The following is an 18,333-nucleotide window of genomic DNA, read 5'->3' on the forward strand; positions in this document are numbered from 1 at the left end:
CAAAGGTTAAGGATGTGGAGTTGGATTACAGTTTTGGTTAAAACTTTCATGTAGTCTCCTAAAGTTATCTCATGTTTGGATGACATTGGCAGATTATTTAGTGAGAATAATGTGGTTCCCTTTATAGAAAGCCAAGTCTCCTGATATCCAGTAGGAAGATGAAAAATCTGCTACTTTTTTGTAGTTACTTTTAAAACAGAGGTTAAAAAGTGTATAGTTTTCCAACCTGTGAATCCTTAAATAAAATCTTACTCTGGCTTTTCTCTGACAAGGTCCATAAGTAGAGAATACCATAATCATTATAAAAGTCAAAAAGATTGAATCTGAGAAGCTCATTTCTGTCCCCAGAGTATATGCTTCCATTTCTAAGTGATTTCAACATTAAACCATCCTGTCTGAGCATGTAACTGTTCTTAAAGGATACTATTGACAAGCATGTTAGCAATGTTTCTAAAAGGGACCTTGAACCTGATCTTATGATCTGAACGGTGTCAGCGATGAATGAGTTCTCTGACCAGCACTGGGTCAGATTTCCTTCCACTCTTGAAACAAAGTCAAGGGACTAAATGAGTGATCAAAAACCTTAATGTGGCTGGACTAAAAGCTATTTATGTAAAAATTACACCACTTTAGTCAACCATCCTGCTTCCTGTGAGTATTCAGAATTATGTCTGCTCACTTAAGTTTCAGGAATAAGATTTTTAACACTTTTTAACTTTGTTTTTTAGCTTTGGGAGAAGGAGTTGGATTCTATGTTTAGAGGCTTCCAAAGTGTCCAGAAACCCTTTGGCTGCTTCATTGTTTGGAGCATTGTACCTCTTCGTGTCATACAAATCTCTCTTTTAATTTCTGTACAATAGCTTAAACTGGGACCCAATCTGAAGCCATCTCAGAGTTTAGGTAGCTGCTTTGGAAGCTCTTGACTTCTTTATGAAGCAAGGCATCCTCATGACTTGCTATCATGTGTGTCATTTCAATTATACCAATTTATAAAGACTTAGACCTCAAATCAGAGTTTATTCCTGAATGGGGCATTCTGTAGTTCTGCAAACAATAATACAAACTCCTTTTCAGCTCCAAGGTGACACTTATACTTTCTGTCAGTCACATACTCTTTTCTAATTGCCACCACTTCGCCAGGTGGGAAAGTGAGTTGTAAGTTATTTCCGCGTAAAGCTTAACTTCCAGTTTCATCATGACAGAGTAATTCTTTGTTCATCTTCTCCTTTTAATTCCAAAAACTAATACTTGTTTTACTGTAGTCAAAATCTTCGTATTCTCCACAATGTGCTCATAATTAAAAAATAAAATAAAATCATCCTTCACCACCTAAACCTCATAGTAGCCACAAAGTACTACATTCATAGAGCAACCTAGTTTTACAAAATGGTCTTTTCATCTTCTATGGTGGTCTTTTTAAAAGGGAAATAAAATCTTTAAAGACACTATTTGATGAAAAGTCACACTAGTAAGGAAGCTTAAATTTTCTTCAGCAAGCCTAATAGAATATCTCAGCACTTACTCCACCAAACTCATTGTTACCTCATAAATAGAGAAAAATCAAGCCACCTTCTTAGAGAGATTGTCAGCATGGATTCCGCTCTTGGTGCACATGCGCCCTATGGATGTGAGATTGGATTTTTTTAGCCAGCAGTGTTCATTGCCTCTACACCTGTGCCCTAGATACTCTCACGGCCCCTATGTGAGGGCTCAAAGGGTTGGGTGGGCCCAACAGTCCCTCAATTCCTTTTTAACCCCAGTTGCAATACACTGGTTAAGGGCAATAATATGGTTATACAGTTGACAGCACTCAGTCATCAACTTTATGCATAAGATTTCAATGGGAGCCACATGGGGAACTCTAAGGTAAAAATATCTTGATCTCACTGGACCATCACTTGACAAGTCATAGCCTGATCTTTTATTAAAGTACAAATGCAGAGTTTGGCAACCATTTAGTTTGTTTTTATTTGTAGATCTATACATTACAATGCTTTAACATGAAAGGTTGTGTTTTGTCTTTGTCTCTAAATACCAATGCCTTATGCTTTATATACCTAATCTTATGGTTAAGGCACTGGACTGTTATTCTTGGTTCAATTGCTGACTCTGTCTCAGGCTTCTGGTGTGATCTTGGCCCTTAGTTTCCCACCTGTAAAAGAGAGAGAATGCTTGATTTCTTTTATTCTTTGTCTAACTTGTCTATTTAGTTGGTAAACTCTTTGGAGCAGGGCCTTTATATTGTATTTGTGTGGTGCGTAAAATGCCAATGTTTTTTGGGGCCTTTAGACAGTACCATAATACAAATAAATAATTGTGCTAGCATATCAGACAAGAAATTTTTATGTTGTGCTATAAGGTATTAATAAAATGCTTTTTTCTTTTTTGACTCTCCATAGGCCCTGCTCTCAGTACTAAGAGAGAGTCATCGCACAAGAACTGTTTTTAGAAAAGTTGGTGGATTTGTGTATGTCACATCTTTACTTGTTGCTATGGAAAGATCCTTGTGCTCTCCACCTAAGAATGGCTGGGAGAAAGTAAACCAGAATCAAGTGTTTGAACTGCTTCACACTGTGTTCTGCACATTGACTGCAGCAATGCGCTATGAGCCAGCCAACTCGCATTTCTTCAAAACAGAGATCCAGTATGAAAAGCTGGCAGATGCTGTTCGATTGCTTGGCTGCTTCTCAGACTCAAGAAAAATAAGCCCCTTGAATGTCTTCCCCTCAAATATACAACCATTTCAAAGACTACTGGAGGATGACCTAATCTCCATGGACTCTGTGGCACCCACACTAAGGCATTGCAGTAAACTCTTTATTTATCTCTACAAAGTAGCCACAGATTCTTTTGACAGGTATGATCTGTTTTCCCTAAAAAATGACTGGTTTTAGAAATGTGGTGTTTGCAGGATTTGATGTTTCCACCTTTTTCTTCATCCACAAAGTGGAGCAAGACATTTTCCTCTACTCAAATGTAAACCTCTCGTATTGCTATTTTCAAGAATGGGCAACATGACCGTTAATGTTGAATGTCTTAGGTCATGACACCAAGCAACAGAGAGACATTTAGCTTAAGACCATTTGATGGGTTAAAACTGTCAACAAGTAGTCTGCTTCTCCAGTATTTTTATTATCCATAAGTACTTGATCTTTGTCCATAATATCATAAAATTAGAAATATGCTACTTTGCAGTACACACCAACTTCTGATTGCCATAAAAATGGGATACACTAAAAACAAGTTATTTGATCGTTATATGACATTTATTTTAGACAGTAGAGATGCCATCCTTGAAATTGCCATTTAGCTTTTTAAAATTTATTTAGCATTAGAGACAATGGAGGCTGCTAACTACTTGAGATTTTAAAATCATATATAGTAAATATACCTCTTAATGGTCCCCTACAAAATAACACTTATTTTTGAAGGTAGTTCTCACTTATAACATTTTTTTAAAGAAACTAATAGTGCAGCGATGATTTAAGCTTCATTGCTTAAATCGCAAAGCTGCTGTTCCATGTCCACGTGCTATATGTCGGGCAAGATTTTCAAAAATAGATGTCTTGCGTTAGGTTCCTAGTAATATTTAAGAAGCTAAATAAGAGACCTAATAAAAATGCTGAGCATTTGGCAGCTTCTGATGAAGTCAGCGAGGAGCTGCAGAGTGCTCAGGTTTTCTTAACTCAGAGCACTCCTTCAGGTGTCTAAATATGGATTTAAGAGCATAACTTCAAGCTCTCGTTTTTGAAAATTTTGCCTAATGCCTTTAATGTTGTAAGAGAGCAAATCTGTATCCCTTCATCTTGAAAGAAATTAGCATAAAAAAATCCTAGTTACTTTGTATTAAAATTGCTTTGAAATATTTGATTGAAACATTTTTGAATTAACCAATTGGTGATGTATACAATACATGCTGTAATATTGGCTAGTTGTGGAATCTGGTGAATCAAGGATGGGTAACTAAATCGCTAGTGTCATTGCAAATGCATTCCTTTCTAATTTCCTTTTATTTTCCATTCCTCTTTAATCAACACTTTTTCTTCCTTTCTTAAACCATCTGATGGTCATGTTTTTGCAGAGTTTATTCTCAGAATATTATTTTAATCCCATCTAATGCAAGTTAAACTTTTTTATTTGCTCAGAAATGACCTATTGTCAATTCCTGCTCTACTTACCCTTGAAGGATGTTTTAATGTGCTGGTTTGATTGTGTAGATTACCATATCTGCTGAGTAATGAGCAAAAAAAATTGTTTCCCCTAATTATTGTGGAGTGGTGCACGTCTGTTTTACCTGATGCATGTTCCTCAGTAGCATTCTTTGTTGTCCTTGCTGATTCTGTAGGATGGATCCTATAAAGGTTTTTACTGGTTAGTGGTATTGTAAAACTAACAAGCTTCTGGCCTCTCCTTTTCTTTTCTAACTTCTCTATCCCACCCCTGTCTGTTTTGTCTGTAGTCGTGCAGAACAGATCCCTCCTTGCCTGACAAATGAGACTTCTCTCCCCTCTCCTTGGGGTACGCCAGCTTTGTCCAGGAAAAGGTACTGATCCTTTAAGAGAAGTTGATCTCTCTTCTGGTTTCTCTTGTCACTGTTCTTGTTGCTTTTTTTCTCAAGCTGCTTTTTGTGGCGGGGTGTGTACTGTCCGTCTTTCTTTGTTCTTTGAGGAAAACAACTTGTCAATTTGTAAAAGAATTAGGCAGCTCGTGGGCTAAAAGGTACTTATTTGTGCATCATGTAACAAATTTACAGTTAGGTTTAAAAATTGCTTCTAGTACATAACACTAAGTTACGTGAAATCCAAGACAGAAATGGCTAAGTTCTGAAAGCAGTTAATTTGCACCTCTTCAAAACAAATCAAATATTTTTATAAGAAATCATCTAGGAGGTACAGACACAGCTCCCAGGGATCAAGTCCAAGAATGCAGTAGTAAATAAATTCATTAAAAAAAAAGTCCCGAATGAATTTCTCAGAAAAGATATTTTTTACTTTATCAGTAAACGGAGTACTATTATGATATGTCTATTGCCTACAATTACTGCTTAATGAAAATAATAAACCCTTCGGAACATATACTACTGACAACTGTGGAGGCATGTGAATGTTAAATGGCTTGGAAAGTGAGTCCAAAATCTCCCAAATTTCTGAGACTGTCAATTTCTGAAATCCTTTCTCACTGTTTTCTTTTTCTCAGCTAATGCTTTCTTAATACTTTTATTTAAAAAATGAAGTAGATCTGCATTTAAAACCTGTTTTGCAATACTTGCAGTAAAGGAGATTACCACAAAAATACCTTTTTTTCACCTTGCTAAGTGAAGTAACACAGTCACTCGTTGGTATTCTTCTGGGATTGGTTTGGAAGGGACTTCCTGTCTAATAATCTAGCACCTCTCAGACTGTCATTTCTTTTCTTTTCTGATACTAAGGCATTTAGGAGCAAACTGCGCTGTTACAGAAGAGAGAAATGTTTGCTGCCAAATTCATTTCTCTCTCGCACATGTTGAAAGAAAGAGCTTTCCTGTGGAGACCTCCTAGTGTTTTGCCTATAAGATTGACCTATTCCACTACTGATTTGTATTCTCTTCATCTGCATCGTTCTATTCTCTTAAGTGTAAATGGCATTACTTGCTCCTATAAACTGAATTTTTGAAATTCACAGATATGCAAAAAGCACAATCTTGCCAGTAGAATGCATTTAGTCTGCCAAACATAGGCTTTTAAGGGCAGCTGACGCCAGAGGATAATGACTAAGAAGGTGCCAGCTTTGTAGCTAGCCCAAAGTATTAATTTAAAAAAATATTTTAATCTTTTTAAGTCTTCCCAAAGTGAAAATGTGGCAGTCCTTTGGATGTTTAAAAAATAGAAGCATCAGGATAGGATGTTCAACCTATCAGATCATTTAGTTTGGCTATTAACATTGAAGACACTTGTTAAGAGAACTGAATGCATTTTCTATAGATGTTTGATTTGTAAACAAATTGTGCCTTTCCATTGTCATGTATATTCTGTCAAATAAGTTCAAGAAAAGATTCACATAAAGGATTGATATCATCTTGGGCTAATTTACTGAATATATGAAACAATTTATATAAAAACAGGTACAAATAATTAAACATAAAGGCCAAGTTTCTTAAAAAGTCTATTTTTAGGTATATATATGCCCAATTTTTCCCAAGCACCTCCCTCCGGTTGACTAGTGGCAGATCACCATTTTTTAAATTAAGTTTCTTAATTAGGAGCCTAAGTTTAGACTTGTGTTTGTTGAAAATCTCAGCCAAAATGCTCTTCCAAAAGCAGTATTCTCTCTCCACTTTACATTTCCTTTTTCCTGCACTCATTTCCCACTTGCCATAGTCTGTTATTCTGCTATCTAGTTTATATAACTTATCCTAGGTTAGCAGACTAACAAGCACAGAGTATGGCGTTATATGAACAAAAGAAATTTATTTGCTATCTATGTACAAAAATGTCTAAAAGTTCTGTCTATATACCGTTTTTAAGCTCTCTTAATTATATACACAAACATTCAGTGCACTGATTTTCAGTCTTGTTTACCCAAAAGATGTTGCCACCTAAATATTATTGTTTGTATAAACAGAATACAGATAACTTGTCTAGTCAATGTTTAGTTACATACACAGTGGTTTTTATGTAGCTTAGAAGTACTGTGCTTTCAGCCAACTGTATGATTAGATCATGCATTATTGCTTTAGTGCTAGTTTGATTTCTGGGAATTTCAGAAGTAGAAGAGCTGACTGGACATTATCTGAACTGTCATCTCATTCAAGAGGATGCCAGATCTGTGCAGAGGAACACTTTTTGGCTTGACACCCTAATCAAAAGGCAAATAGAAAAGGGAGTGTGCCTTTCATTACAAATATTTTTTATCCATTAACTTAGAAAACTTTTGGATAACAGTCACTCTGAGACAGACTTCTACAGTGGTTATCCGCAACAAATGCTACTCAATTTTGGCTAAATCTGTTGGGAATAACTTTCTAACTATAAGATTGTTAAGCACTGGAATAGGCTTCCAAGGGAGGTTGTGAAATCCTCTCTCCTTGGAGGTTTTAAGAACGGGTTAGACAAACACCTGTCAGAGATGGTCTAGGTGTACTTGGTCTGCCTCAGAGCAAGGGGCTGGGCTGGATTACCGCTTGAGGTCCCCCAGGCCTGCATTTTTATGATTCTGTGCTTATCTTTGTTGACACATAGTTATAATTAAACCCAATAGTTTAAGTTTGAGTTGGACTTTTTTCAGTCTTGTCTCTGTCTAGGAAGACCTGTAGATTTTCTTTGTTTACATTAACTTTTTTCCTATTGTCTTTTTCTTTTCTTCTCTCCTAGAGGGCCACTATAAAAATATATGCTAGAGACAGCTAGGTGTGATGTACCTAAGGTTCTGGAGGTGAAATAGGAAAGGGAACAACCAAATTTAGTGAATACCTTTTGTAATATTTTTTTCTGAGCTGTAATTTATCTTTCCATTCTAATAAGTATTCTTGAACTGGTATTTGTGGCCTTCTGGAAATAGGAATCCATTGTAGAGAAAACTGAAAAGGAACATTTGAATATTTTAAGCAGACCCAGACCTGGAAATCATCCAATTAATTATGTGTAGTTTGAGGGACAAATGGGGATAGTTCATGCTTTCTATAATGCAAAGAAGAAAATAGTATATGTTTGATTGCATCCCTTTCCCTACAACCTTGAATGTCATCTTAGACTGTAAGCAATTTGAGGCAGGGGTCATATCTTTGTGTTTATACATCAACCTAGCATGATGGGCCTGATCTTGACTGGGCCCTCTAGGCATTACTGTAATATAAATTACAACAACAGCAACAACAAAAGGATGGTGTTGGCAGCCACAGAATATGACAGTACTGTAAGGAATGATTTCTAGGCAAGTTGAAACTCTGTGGAAAAATATTTTTTGAAATTACTCTGATGGTGAAGTTCAGTTATGGATCCTGGTCAAAAAGTCTTAATATAACACTTAAATATATGTGGACTTGTAATCCTTAAGAAATTAAATGCCTGTGAACTCTGACACTTGAGAGTTACAAGTGTTTATTGTAAAGAAGCAGGACTTTTCCTATTAAGCAGAAAAAAGTTATCAGCTAAAGAATTACCCATATCTTTAACCTCAAAAAATCATCCAAGTATTGAGAAACCTATTAAACCAGGGAGAAAAGTACTAGATTAATAACATTTACATGATAAAACTGCCAGCCATTTTTAATTTAGGGCTAGTGTACACTACTGCGCTACATTGGTGCTGCTGTAGCATGTCTGGTGAAGATGCACTATGCCAACAAGGGAGTGCTCTCCTGTTGGCATAATTACTCAACCTCAATGAGAGGCTGAAGCTGTGTTGGCGGGAGAGCGCCTCCCGCTGTCATGACCATGTAGACACGGCTTTAAGTTGATGTAACTTATGTTGCTCAAGGGGGCTGCTTTTTCATATCCTGAGCAACGTAAGTTACATCGACTTTAGTGGTAGTGTAGACAAGCCCTTAGTCTAATAAGAAAATACCCTGAAATAACTGTGTTTTGGGCCTTGGCCATACTAGAGATCCATGTTTTTTTTTAAAAATGGAGGTTGGAGTCAAGCACAATTTGTGAAAATACTTTCAAAAGTGGTTTGGGCAGCATTCAAAACTTCTTGGGAGGGATATGTCTTTGAACTAATTTTTAACCTTACCATAGAATTACTTGATTTATCACATATAAAGAAATATATCGTAGTTTTTTAAACAGGAGGTGAGGAATCAAAATATTAACAATTTCCTCCATTTTAAAGGCTCACATTCCAAGAAAGAAATGATAGCGCTCTTTTTGAAGACTGTTCTGAAGGCAAAAGTAGATATCTATAAAGTAGTAGGGAATATTGTGACCTGCAAAGAAATTGTTACCTAGTATTTATGCTTTGTGCCCACATTCTACGTGAAGATGCACATATACTATACATATGTTGCATATTTTTTGTAATGACTATGAGTCTTGTCAAGAAAAGAAGCCCCACATGAGCAATATTAGCATCTAAATCATTGCCTCAAAGCATCTGTTCTCTGAACTGCCCTACTGCCCAAGCTGCCGAATCTGCAATAGTCTTGGCGCCAGAAGTATGGCATGAAACTGTTACTGCTGAGAATCTCATTGGAATGCAAAACGGTTATGGGCTTATAGACATAAGTGGTTGCTTATGCCTTCAAATCATCTGTTCTCTAGTGTCGACATGCTGAACCTGCAGAAGTCCTCTTGGATCACAGAAGCTCCATGTAATGCTAATGTTGCTGAGAGGAACTCATTGGGAGAGTGAGAACGTATGGGCTGCTAGCCTGAGTATATAGTTGGAACAAGCTTCATAATCTTGGGAGTTAATTGTTTAAATTGCCTTCAATTCTGTAATAGTGAGTTTTCAAAGCAGCCGTTACAGAGGGGAAAAACGGAGTGACGGATGATGAAAATTGATTTTGTCCCAAACATTTGTCTAAACATTATTTATGGACTGTTTATACTATTGTGTGTAATGTATTCTACTCTATGTTGAAGTGAAAATTTTTATGAGGAAATATATTTTTCTTGGGAGATATTATCTCTTTTCTAACAGGAAGTGGCGTTCCGGAGCTGGAACATATTATGGAAGTGAAATTCTCCCTACTAGTCCCGGAAGAATATCTACTTGTGATTTCAAGAAGAGGAAATCATCTGGCATGTTTAATTGGGAATTTTCTATGTACAAGTTGAATGTTACAATAGTTAATAGAGAAGTGCAGAGCTAATAGTGAATGGGTATAATAAAAGCTCTCTTTCCTCTTGTCCTATAGGCATGCATATCATTCTGTTTCAACTCCACCTGTGTACCCTCCCAAAAACATAGCTGATATGAAGCTCCACACAGGACCCACGCTGCTGCAAAGCTCTGATGCTGTCATCATTCACCCTGGAGCTATGCTCGCCATGTTGGATCTTCTAGCCTCAGTTGGATCAACTGCACAGCCAGAAGTAAGCAAATAAGCTGTAATCCTTAATGTTGAATCTGACTAGGGGAATGGATAGTAAAAGGCTACAGTGTCTCTTGTCTGTTTGTTGCTAGTGGAAATTTAGTGTAGGAATTAGTGAATTGAACGAAGGTATTGATTAAATCAAAGTTAATAGCTGGAGGTGGTTTAGTGCCCCCTAAGATGTGCTAGTTGTAGTCCAGATATCAAAGAGTAAGAGATTACATAATTAGACCATATGCATAATTGGCACTAATTGCCATTATTACTGAAAGAACCAGCAGAGATTTCAAGGAAATGGGCACAGACTCTACAATCTTTTACCTTGCTCCTCTCCAACCTACCCCTAGGTCAGGGTAAAAGACATGGGAAGGGTAGTGTGAGGATGCTTGCACAGCTGCTGTCCTTCTACCCATGTTCTAGTGGTTATGTAAGAGCACTTCAGTCTCCAAAACTGTCAACCTAGCATTTATATATGCTCTTTATTTATAAAAAAAAAAAAAAAAAAAAAAAAGTGGAAAAAATCCTTAGTAGTAAAAGTAATATTATGGCTGTTGGTAGAGAGATTATTTTACTCATGCTTTTTGGTGTAGTACAATTCAGATAATAGACCAAATACATGTCTTTTTGTCAATATAGCAAAGGTTTACGGTATATTATGAGTTTTATTTGTCCTTTTTATTATACTTGCATTTGTAAGATTAAGGTAATCAATACAGTTGAGTAGAAGGAGCATCATAAATAATTGCTTACATAAAAAATTATTTCACCAGTATAAATCATTTTGGTTCTTAGTCCTCTTTTACTTTTTGATTAAATCTCATAAAGTAAAAGTGTTAGCAAGTGTTATGAATTTTTTGCTTTCCTTTCTGAAGCATCAGATACTGTATTATGCTGGAGAATATGCTGGAGAGGCAGGACACTAGACTGGATAGACTAGTCATCTAATCCAGTATGGCAACTTTTTTTTGTTACCCTTAGCTGTTTCTAATGGAAGATATCTTTAAGTTTAGCAGTGTAGAAAGTATTAAAATCTAATATTTTATAGTTGTATATATTCTTCATCTTACTAAACGGAATTTATGTGATATTTTTGCTAACTATTTTAAAGAGATTTCAGTTCAGATATTTACCCCACAGATCCTTGTTTATCAAAATGAAGCTCCAAAAACTGTCAGGCATGTATAGCTATGACAACATTTTGCTGTTTTTCTCTTTTGAGCTTGGAAGCCTTTTTGTGTTCACCGTTGTAGCGACAAATGTGCTGCATATGGCACAAAGTTTATTACAGTGGATGATGTGGGAAAGACTGTTTTTGGCAACAGCTTAGAGCTGATAAGGATAAAACTTCTAAGCAAGTTGAACATATTTCTAAGTCTGCTCACTTCTGTTTAAAGCAGAAGTTATTTTCATCAGGTGCACCAGAGCAAATTTCCTTGGCAGAGTTCTAATCAATGCATTGTTTAATTTATTTGTCCTGTTTCAAAGAGAAGGGAAACATACTTAAATTAGATTCTCTTTTCTCATTTTTAAAATTGCATTACAGGACATTCTGTGCTAATTATTTCCCTTCTAGTATATGGGTATTTTTATTTATTATATTTTGCAGCATGCATTGGATCTTCAGCTTGCAGTGGCCAACATATTGCAATCCCTGGTGCATACGGAAAGAAACCAGCAAGTAATGTGTGAAGCTGGACTCCATGCACGTCTTCTACAGAGATGTAGTGCCGCTCTTGCTGATGAGGACCATTCATTGCATCCCCCACTCCAGAGAATGTTTGAAAGGCTGGCCTCTCAGGCACTGGAGCCAATGGTGTTGAGGTCAGAAAGATTTTTTTCAGGTCACTGATGTTCACATTGGGTGGGTCCAGTCTGTCAAAAAGTTTGGTGTATAGATGATGTTGGTTGGTCAATTTCAGCAACTTCAATTTCTTAGTAAAGTATTAGAAAAAATAGCTGATTGTTTGTGTTTGATAGTGATCCTGTTGTATATAGCCTTGCTGTGGTTAATAAGAATGTTACCTTGTGAATATAGTATTTTTTCAATGTTCAGATTTAAGCTGCCTTTCTGATATTTTTAAATTATAGTGTCGAAATACATGTCCTTACAGCTTCTAGTTTGGCTGGCAGGGAAGAGAAACTTGGTTAAAAATGTGAAAAGAACCAAAAAGTAGTAGCCACTGCTACAGAAGATTCTTTATTCATAGATTCTAGGACTGGAAGGGACCTCGAGAGGTCATCGAGTCCAGTCCCCTACCCGCATGGCAGGACCAAATACTGTCTAGACCATCCCTGATAGACATTTATCTAACCTACTCTTAAATATCTCCAGAGATGGAGATTCCACCACCTCCCTAGGCAATTTATTCCAGTGTTTAACCACCCTGACAGTTAGGAACTTTTTCCTAATGTCCAACCTAGACCTCCCTTGCTGCAGTTTAAACCCATTGCTTCTGGTTCTATCCTTAGAGGCTAAGGTGAACAAGTTTTCTCCCTCCTCCTTATGACACCCTTTTAGATACCTGAAAACTGCTATCTTGTCCCCTCTCAGTCTTCTCTTTTCCAAACTAAACAAACCCAATTCTTTCAGCCTTCCTTCATAGGTCATGTTCTCAAGACCTTTAATCATTCTTGTTGCTCTTCTCTGATCCCTTTCCAATTTCTCCACATCTTTTTTAAAATGCGGCGCCCAGAACTGGACACAATACTCCAGCTGAGGCCTAACTAGAGCAGAGTAGAGCGGAAGAATGACTTCTCGTGTCTTGCTCACAACACACCTGTTAATACATCCCAGGATCGTGTTTGCTTTTTTTGCCACAGCATCACACTGTTGACTCATATTTAGCTTGTGGTCCACTATAACCCCTAGATCCCTTTCTGCCGTACTCCTTCCTAGACAGTCTCTTCCCATTCTGTATGTGTGAAACTGATTTTTCCTTCCTAAGTGGAGCACTTTGCATTTGTCTTTATTAAACTTCATCCTGTTTACCTCAGACCATTTCTCCAATTTGTCCAGATCATTTTGAATTATGACCCTGTCCTCCAAAGCAGTTGCAATCCCTCCCAGTTTGGTATCATCCGCAAACTTAATAAGCGTACTTTCTATGCCAATATCTAAGTCGTTGATGAAGATATTGAACAGAGCCGGTCCCAAAACAGACCCCTGCGGTACCCCACTCGTTACGCCTTTCCAGCAGGATTGGGAACCATTAATAACAACTCTCTGAGTACGGTTATCCAGCCAGTTATGCACCCACCTTATAGTAGCCCCATCTAAATTGTATTTGCCTAGTTTATCGATAAGAATATCATGCGAGACTGTATCAAATGCCTTACTAAAGTCTAGGTATACCACATCCACAGCTTCACCCTTATCCACAAGGCTCGTTATCCTATCAAAGAAAGCTATCAGATTGGTTTGACATGATTTGTTCTTCACAAATCCATGCTGGCTGTTCCCTATCACCTTACCACCTTCCAAATGTTTGCAGATGATTTCCTTAATTACTTGCTCCATTATCTTCCCTGGCACAGAAGTTAAAGATAATGGACTTTCTAAACAGTATAAAGTAACTTAAACTAAATAAGACTTAAATCTTCCCTTTTCTTTAGCTCTTTATTTTAATTTATGTATGAGGGAGAAAGAGGTGCCTGAAAGGAGAAATGTCTAGGACAAACCTCTCTAGTCGGTGGGGTTTTATTACTGGCTTACTCTATAATTTAGTGACAATTTCTGGTCTTTGTGAAAATAGATTTGCTATAGCGTAATGTACGCGATTTCTGAGAGAAAAATAAAACACATTGAAAGGCTGATGACCAAGCTCTGGTCACTGACGTTTCTTGTTGGTAACAGTATGCACTGTGATTGCTACAGTTTAGTTAGTTTTTTTCCCACCTCCATGTTAATGCAGGTGTTCTAGTACACCTTTCTTAGGGCTTGTCTACACTTAACAGAGCTGTAGCGCTTAGTGAAGACACTACCTATGCTGACAGGAGAGCTTCTCCTGTTGGTGTAGGTACTCCACCTCCCTGAGAAGTGGTAGCAGTGTTGATGGGAGAAGCCCTCCAATCGACATAGCACTGTCTGCACTTGGAGTTGAGTTGGTATAACTGCATCATTCAGGGATGTGAATTTTCCACACCCCTCAGCGACATAGTTATACAGATATAAGTTTGTAGTGTAGACCAGGGCTAAGCCAGCAATAGAAAAGAATTTGATATTGTTTGTTCTCTGCTTAATACTTCAGGGGTTTGAGCATTAGCCTGCTAAACCCAGGTTTGTGAGTTCAATCCTTGAGGGGGCCACTTAGGGATCTGGGGCAAAATCAGTACTTGGCCCTGCTAGTGAAGGCAGGGGGCTAGACTCGATGACCTTTCGGAGTCCCTTCCAGTTCTATGAGATACTTTTATTATTATGGAGATATATCTACCTTGGATAGATTGAGTAGTGCCTGCAGTATGGAAAACAGTAAGTTACGCAATTAACTAGGTGGCTAGTAATGACGTATGGAACTTTTCCCTGCTGGATTGTCCATTCAGATCTAGCCCAGATTAACTGGTTTACAGTCTGATTGTTGATTGGTTGTAAGAAGCGGTATGTAGTGTCAGTTCGGTTTTTAGTGGTGTGTATCCACATCAGAAACTACAACTTCAGTCGGTATTCTCAGCTGAGGGATCGAGGATTTAAATCGGTCTGCAGACTGAACTACGCTCTTGTCTGCTTGAGGTGGTCCCTTTGTCAACATTGTGGCACATTGGTGATAAAATGTGCAGCCCATTTTGTACCTTTCTGGAAGAACAACAAGTGACTTAAATCTTTAGGGTATAATGAGCTATAATTTCACAAAAGAAAGGAAAAAAAAGAAATCTGAGAGAAAAGTCTACTTACTTTAAAGACTAGAATGTATGTTTTTACTACTATATTTTAGCAGTGTGGTTATCCAAAAATATGTAATGGTTTATTACAAAATATCGCATCACAAATAAATAGAAATCATAACATTTTGTGGTAATGAGTGAATTTACAGTGTGTGTGTGTGTGTGTGTGTGTGTGTATATACACACATACACATTGTGTATGCAGTTGTTAATTAAAAATAGAAATAGTTTTGAATCAAAATATTTTTGCTTGCTGTCAGTATTTGTTTTTGGAATTCATATTTTATTTAAATAGTTTTAATGTTTTCTGTTTTGTGTTTGGTTGCAGACTTTAAAAATGAAAACAAGTAGCAACTTGCTTTGTATAATTTCTTTGTCTCTCTTATCCAGGGAATTTTTACGTTTGGCAAATCCTTTGAATTGTGGCGCTTGGGACAAAAAGCTGTTGAAACTGTACCGAGTGCACAAACCCAGCTCATTAAGCTATGAACCAGAGATGAGAAGTAAGTGTTCAACATCAGAAATATATTTAATCGGCAAATCTGATTTATAGCTAATAAAAATTTATAGGTAAAGTTCCAGAGAGACATTGACACATAATGAAATAAATAATCTGAATGATTTGATGGGGGTTTTTTTAGTTACAAAGGGGAAAAGTAGCTATCCAATTATAATTAAAAAGCATTATTTTCACAAAAGGTCTTAACAACAGTATGGGATCTGTCACCACTTAAACTAACTTACTAAATAAATAAATCCTGTGAGGAGTATATAACTTTAAGGGACACAATCTACTTAACTATTACTCATCTCTGATTTTTAATCTTATCTTTACAAATAGCATCTAAGATTACAGTAATTCAAAGATACTTTGTGTATTTGTGACAGCCCTTTGTGTATCATCACCTTTCACTGTTTCTGCTGCAATAATTGCTTAGGCTCCAGCCATGCAATTGGTGCACTACCTCAGATCCCTGAAACAATTCCCATTGCTTAAGTGGGACTCAGAGTGATTGTAAAGATGTGCACTAGCATAACTGCAGGATCAGGGCCATTTTCAGCTTTCCTCTGTCTTTCAAATGGCAAAAGGTGAAAGGGAGAGCATGGGGGGGTGTTGAAAAAACATTTTTTCAAAAATAAAAATTGTGATTTGAAAATCCATAGAAATTGGTAGGGTACATGAAATTAATTGCAATTCAGTTTTTAAAAACTGATTAGTTTTTAAATTGGTGGTATATCTTTTTAATAGTTAGGAAGTTCAGGAATATAATTGTTCACTATTCATTGTCTTTGACATACTAATATAGGACTGGAAGGGACATCCTGACTCACTGAGTCCACTTCTCCCTCCCACTCCCCGTCTGCCCCCACCCATCCCCACTTCAGGCCACTGCATCATATAATCCATTCATAAATGTGTATCGAGCTCCATTTTAAATGTAGTTAGGTTGTCTGCCCCCGCTACTCCTCCTGGGAAGCTGTTCCAAAACCTTACTCCTCTGATGGTTAGAGACGTGCTTCTATTTTCCATCTTAAATTTCTTCATGACCAATTTATAGCCATTTGTTCTTCTGCCAACGTTGTCCTTTATCTGAAATAGCCCTTCTCCCTCCCTAATGTTTACCTCTTTGTTGTATTTATAGAAAGCAATCATATCCACTCCCAGCCTTCATTTTGGTAGGTGAAACAAACCAAACTCTTTTATCCTCCTCTCAAAAGAGAGGCTCTCCATTCCACTGATCATTCTAGTGGTCTTTCTCTGCACTGGTTCCAATTTCAAGTCATTTTTCTTGAAAGAGGGTGACGAGAATTATACACAGTATTCCAGATGAAGTTTTACCAGTGCTTTTTAAAATGGCATTTATACTTCCCTAGCTCTGCTGAAAATTATTTATCTTCTGCATCCTAGATGATACATGAAAGATAATAGGGAATGTTATTCTGTATCAATTCATTCTCAACATAGTCTACATCATTGGCATACTTTAAATTTGTTATTGGTAGCACGTGCTAGGCATTGTTGGATGACAGGCACATGCATAATCGACAAATTTTCAGGGGACTAACACAAGTAACTCTAGTAGTAGTAAGTTATCTTGGTATAATTTGAAAAACTACTGGTCAGTAATATTGTACAATGTACAGTGAGAAAATGTATTTAACTTATTTTAGCAGTACGTTACTTATATATTCAGAAAAGACTTCAAGAATCTTTGAAAAATACTATCTTTTCATTTACTCAATATTAAAATAAAATTGCATTTTGTCTTCAGTACCCAAAAGAAACCTGAGTGTATTAGAACGGGAGCATCAGGAAGTCTGTTTCAACAGAAAAACTGAGAGGAAGTAAAGGGACACTTGTGGCTGAGGCTCTGGAGAGGGACTTATGAGATCTGGGTTCAGTTCCCATCTCTGTCACAAACTTTCTGATGACCTTGGGCAAGATATTTAATCTCTTTGCTTTAGTTTAGCATCTTTAAAATGAGGGTAATGCTACTCACAGAGGAGCTGATGACTATTAAGCACTCATACTGCAGTTAAAGGGGCATGAAAAGTATATAAATAAATGAGGGCCTGAAAAAATGCTTTCTTCTGCCAATATTTTTTTTTTCTTGGCTTCTATTGTAGGTAGTATGGTCACATCAATGGAGGGTCTGGGTTCTGACAGCGTGTTCAGCTTGCATGAAGATAACCACTACCGCATAAGCAGGAGCCTGCTAAAGCCAGCAGAAGGAAGCACAGTACCCCTGACGAGGGTGAAGTGTTTGGTCTCCATGACAACCCCACATGATATCAGACTTCACGGATCGTCAGTTACTCCAGCATTTATTGAATTTGACACATCTCTTGAAGGATTTGGGTAAGGTCTTGCCACGCTTTCAAATAGTGTATTGTAAAGAATATCTTATTTCTTTTTTCTTTCAAAGAAATGTGTGCAATCTACAGAAAGAACTACATACTCAGTGCCTTCAGACAAAGGATGCTGAATTCAACTAATGAATTTGAAGCACTTTTTGTTACCTGTGGAAGTGTGGATGCCACTGATAATACTGCTTACTTAGATGATCATTTACATGTGCATGGTGGGATCTTTTCAAATAAAGAAGAAACACAAGCATATACTAGCACAAAGAAGCTAGCTGCCAGGATTCAAATGAAGCCTGTGTCCCTAAAATTATCCTAAACTACCCTGAAACCTGGAAGGATTTGGTTGAGAGTTATATACTAGAGAATTATAGGCAAAGTAGAAATAGAACTAAAATTGTTTTGAAGCAGTAACTTTTAAAAGGAAATTGAGCCAGTAAGTAAGTGCAAATCATTGTAGAACAATTTGTTCACAGTAATTAGAGGTGTGATCCGTGTACAGGACTTAACTCCCTCTGTACCCTTTGTTAATTCACTTAACCTCCTTGATGCCATTTCCCCATCTAGTAAGTGGGAAT

General features: G+C 37.1%; 1 protein-coding gene across 6 annotated transcripts in view; it reads left to right on the plus strand.

Annotated features, from left to right (window-relative positions):
- The window catches only part of WDFY3 (WD repeat and FYVE domain containing 3), a 289,358-nt gene that overhangs the window by 151,559 nt on the left and 119,466 nt on the right, over positions 1-18,333 (plus strand). For 5 of the 6 annotated variants that reach the window (XM_005292053.5, XM_005292052.5, XM_042856446.2 and 2 more), the window contains 6 exons: positions 2,400-2,857; positions 4,460-4,543; positions 9,836-10,013; positions 11,619-11,833; positions 15,281-15,393; positions 17,519-17,750. In XM_005292053.5, coding sequence (XP_005292110.1) covers positions 2,400-2,857; positions 4,460-4,543; positions 9,836-10,013; positions 11,619-11,833; positions 15,281-15,393; positions 17,519-17,750 — 1,280 coding nt within the window. The remainder of the gene's footprint in view (positions 1-2,399; positions 2,858-4,459; positions 4,544-9,835; positions 10,014-11,618; positions 11,834-15,280; positions 15,394-17,518; positions 17,751-18,333) is intronic. The other variant, XM_005292056.5, reaches the window with a different exon arrangement.

Source organism: Chrysemys picta, chromosome 5, assembly GCF_011386835.1.
Source record: "Chrysemys picta bellii isolate R12L10 chromosome 5, ASM1138683v2, whole genome shotgun sequence".
Taxonomy (NCBI): domain Eukaryota; kingdom Metazoa; phylum Chordata; order Testudines; family Emydidae; genus Chrysemys; species Chrysemys picta.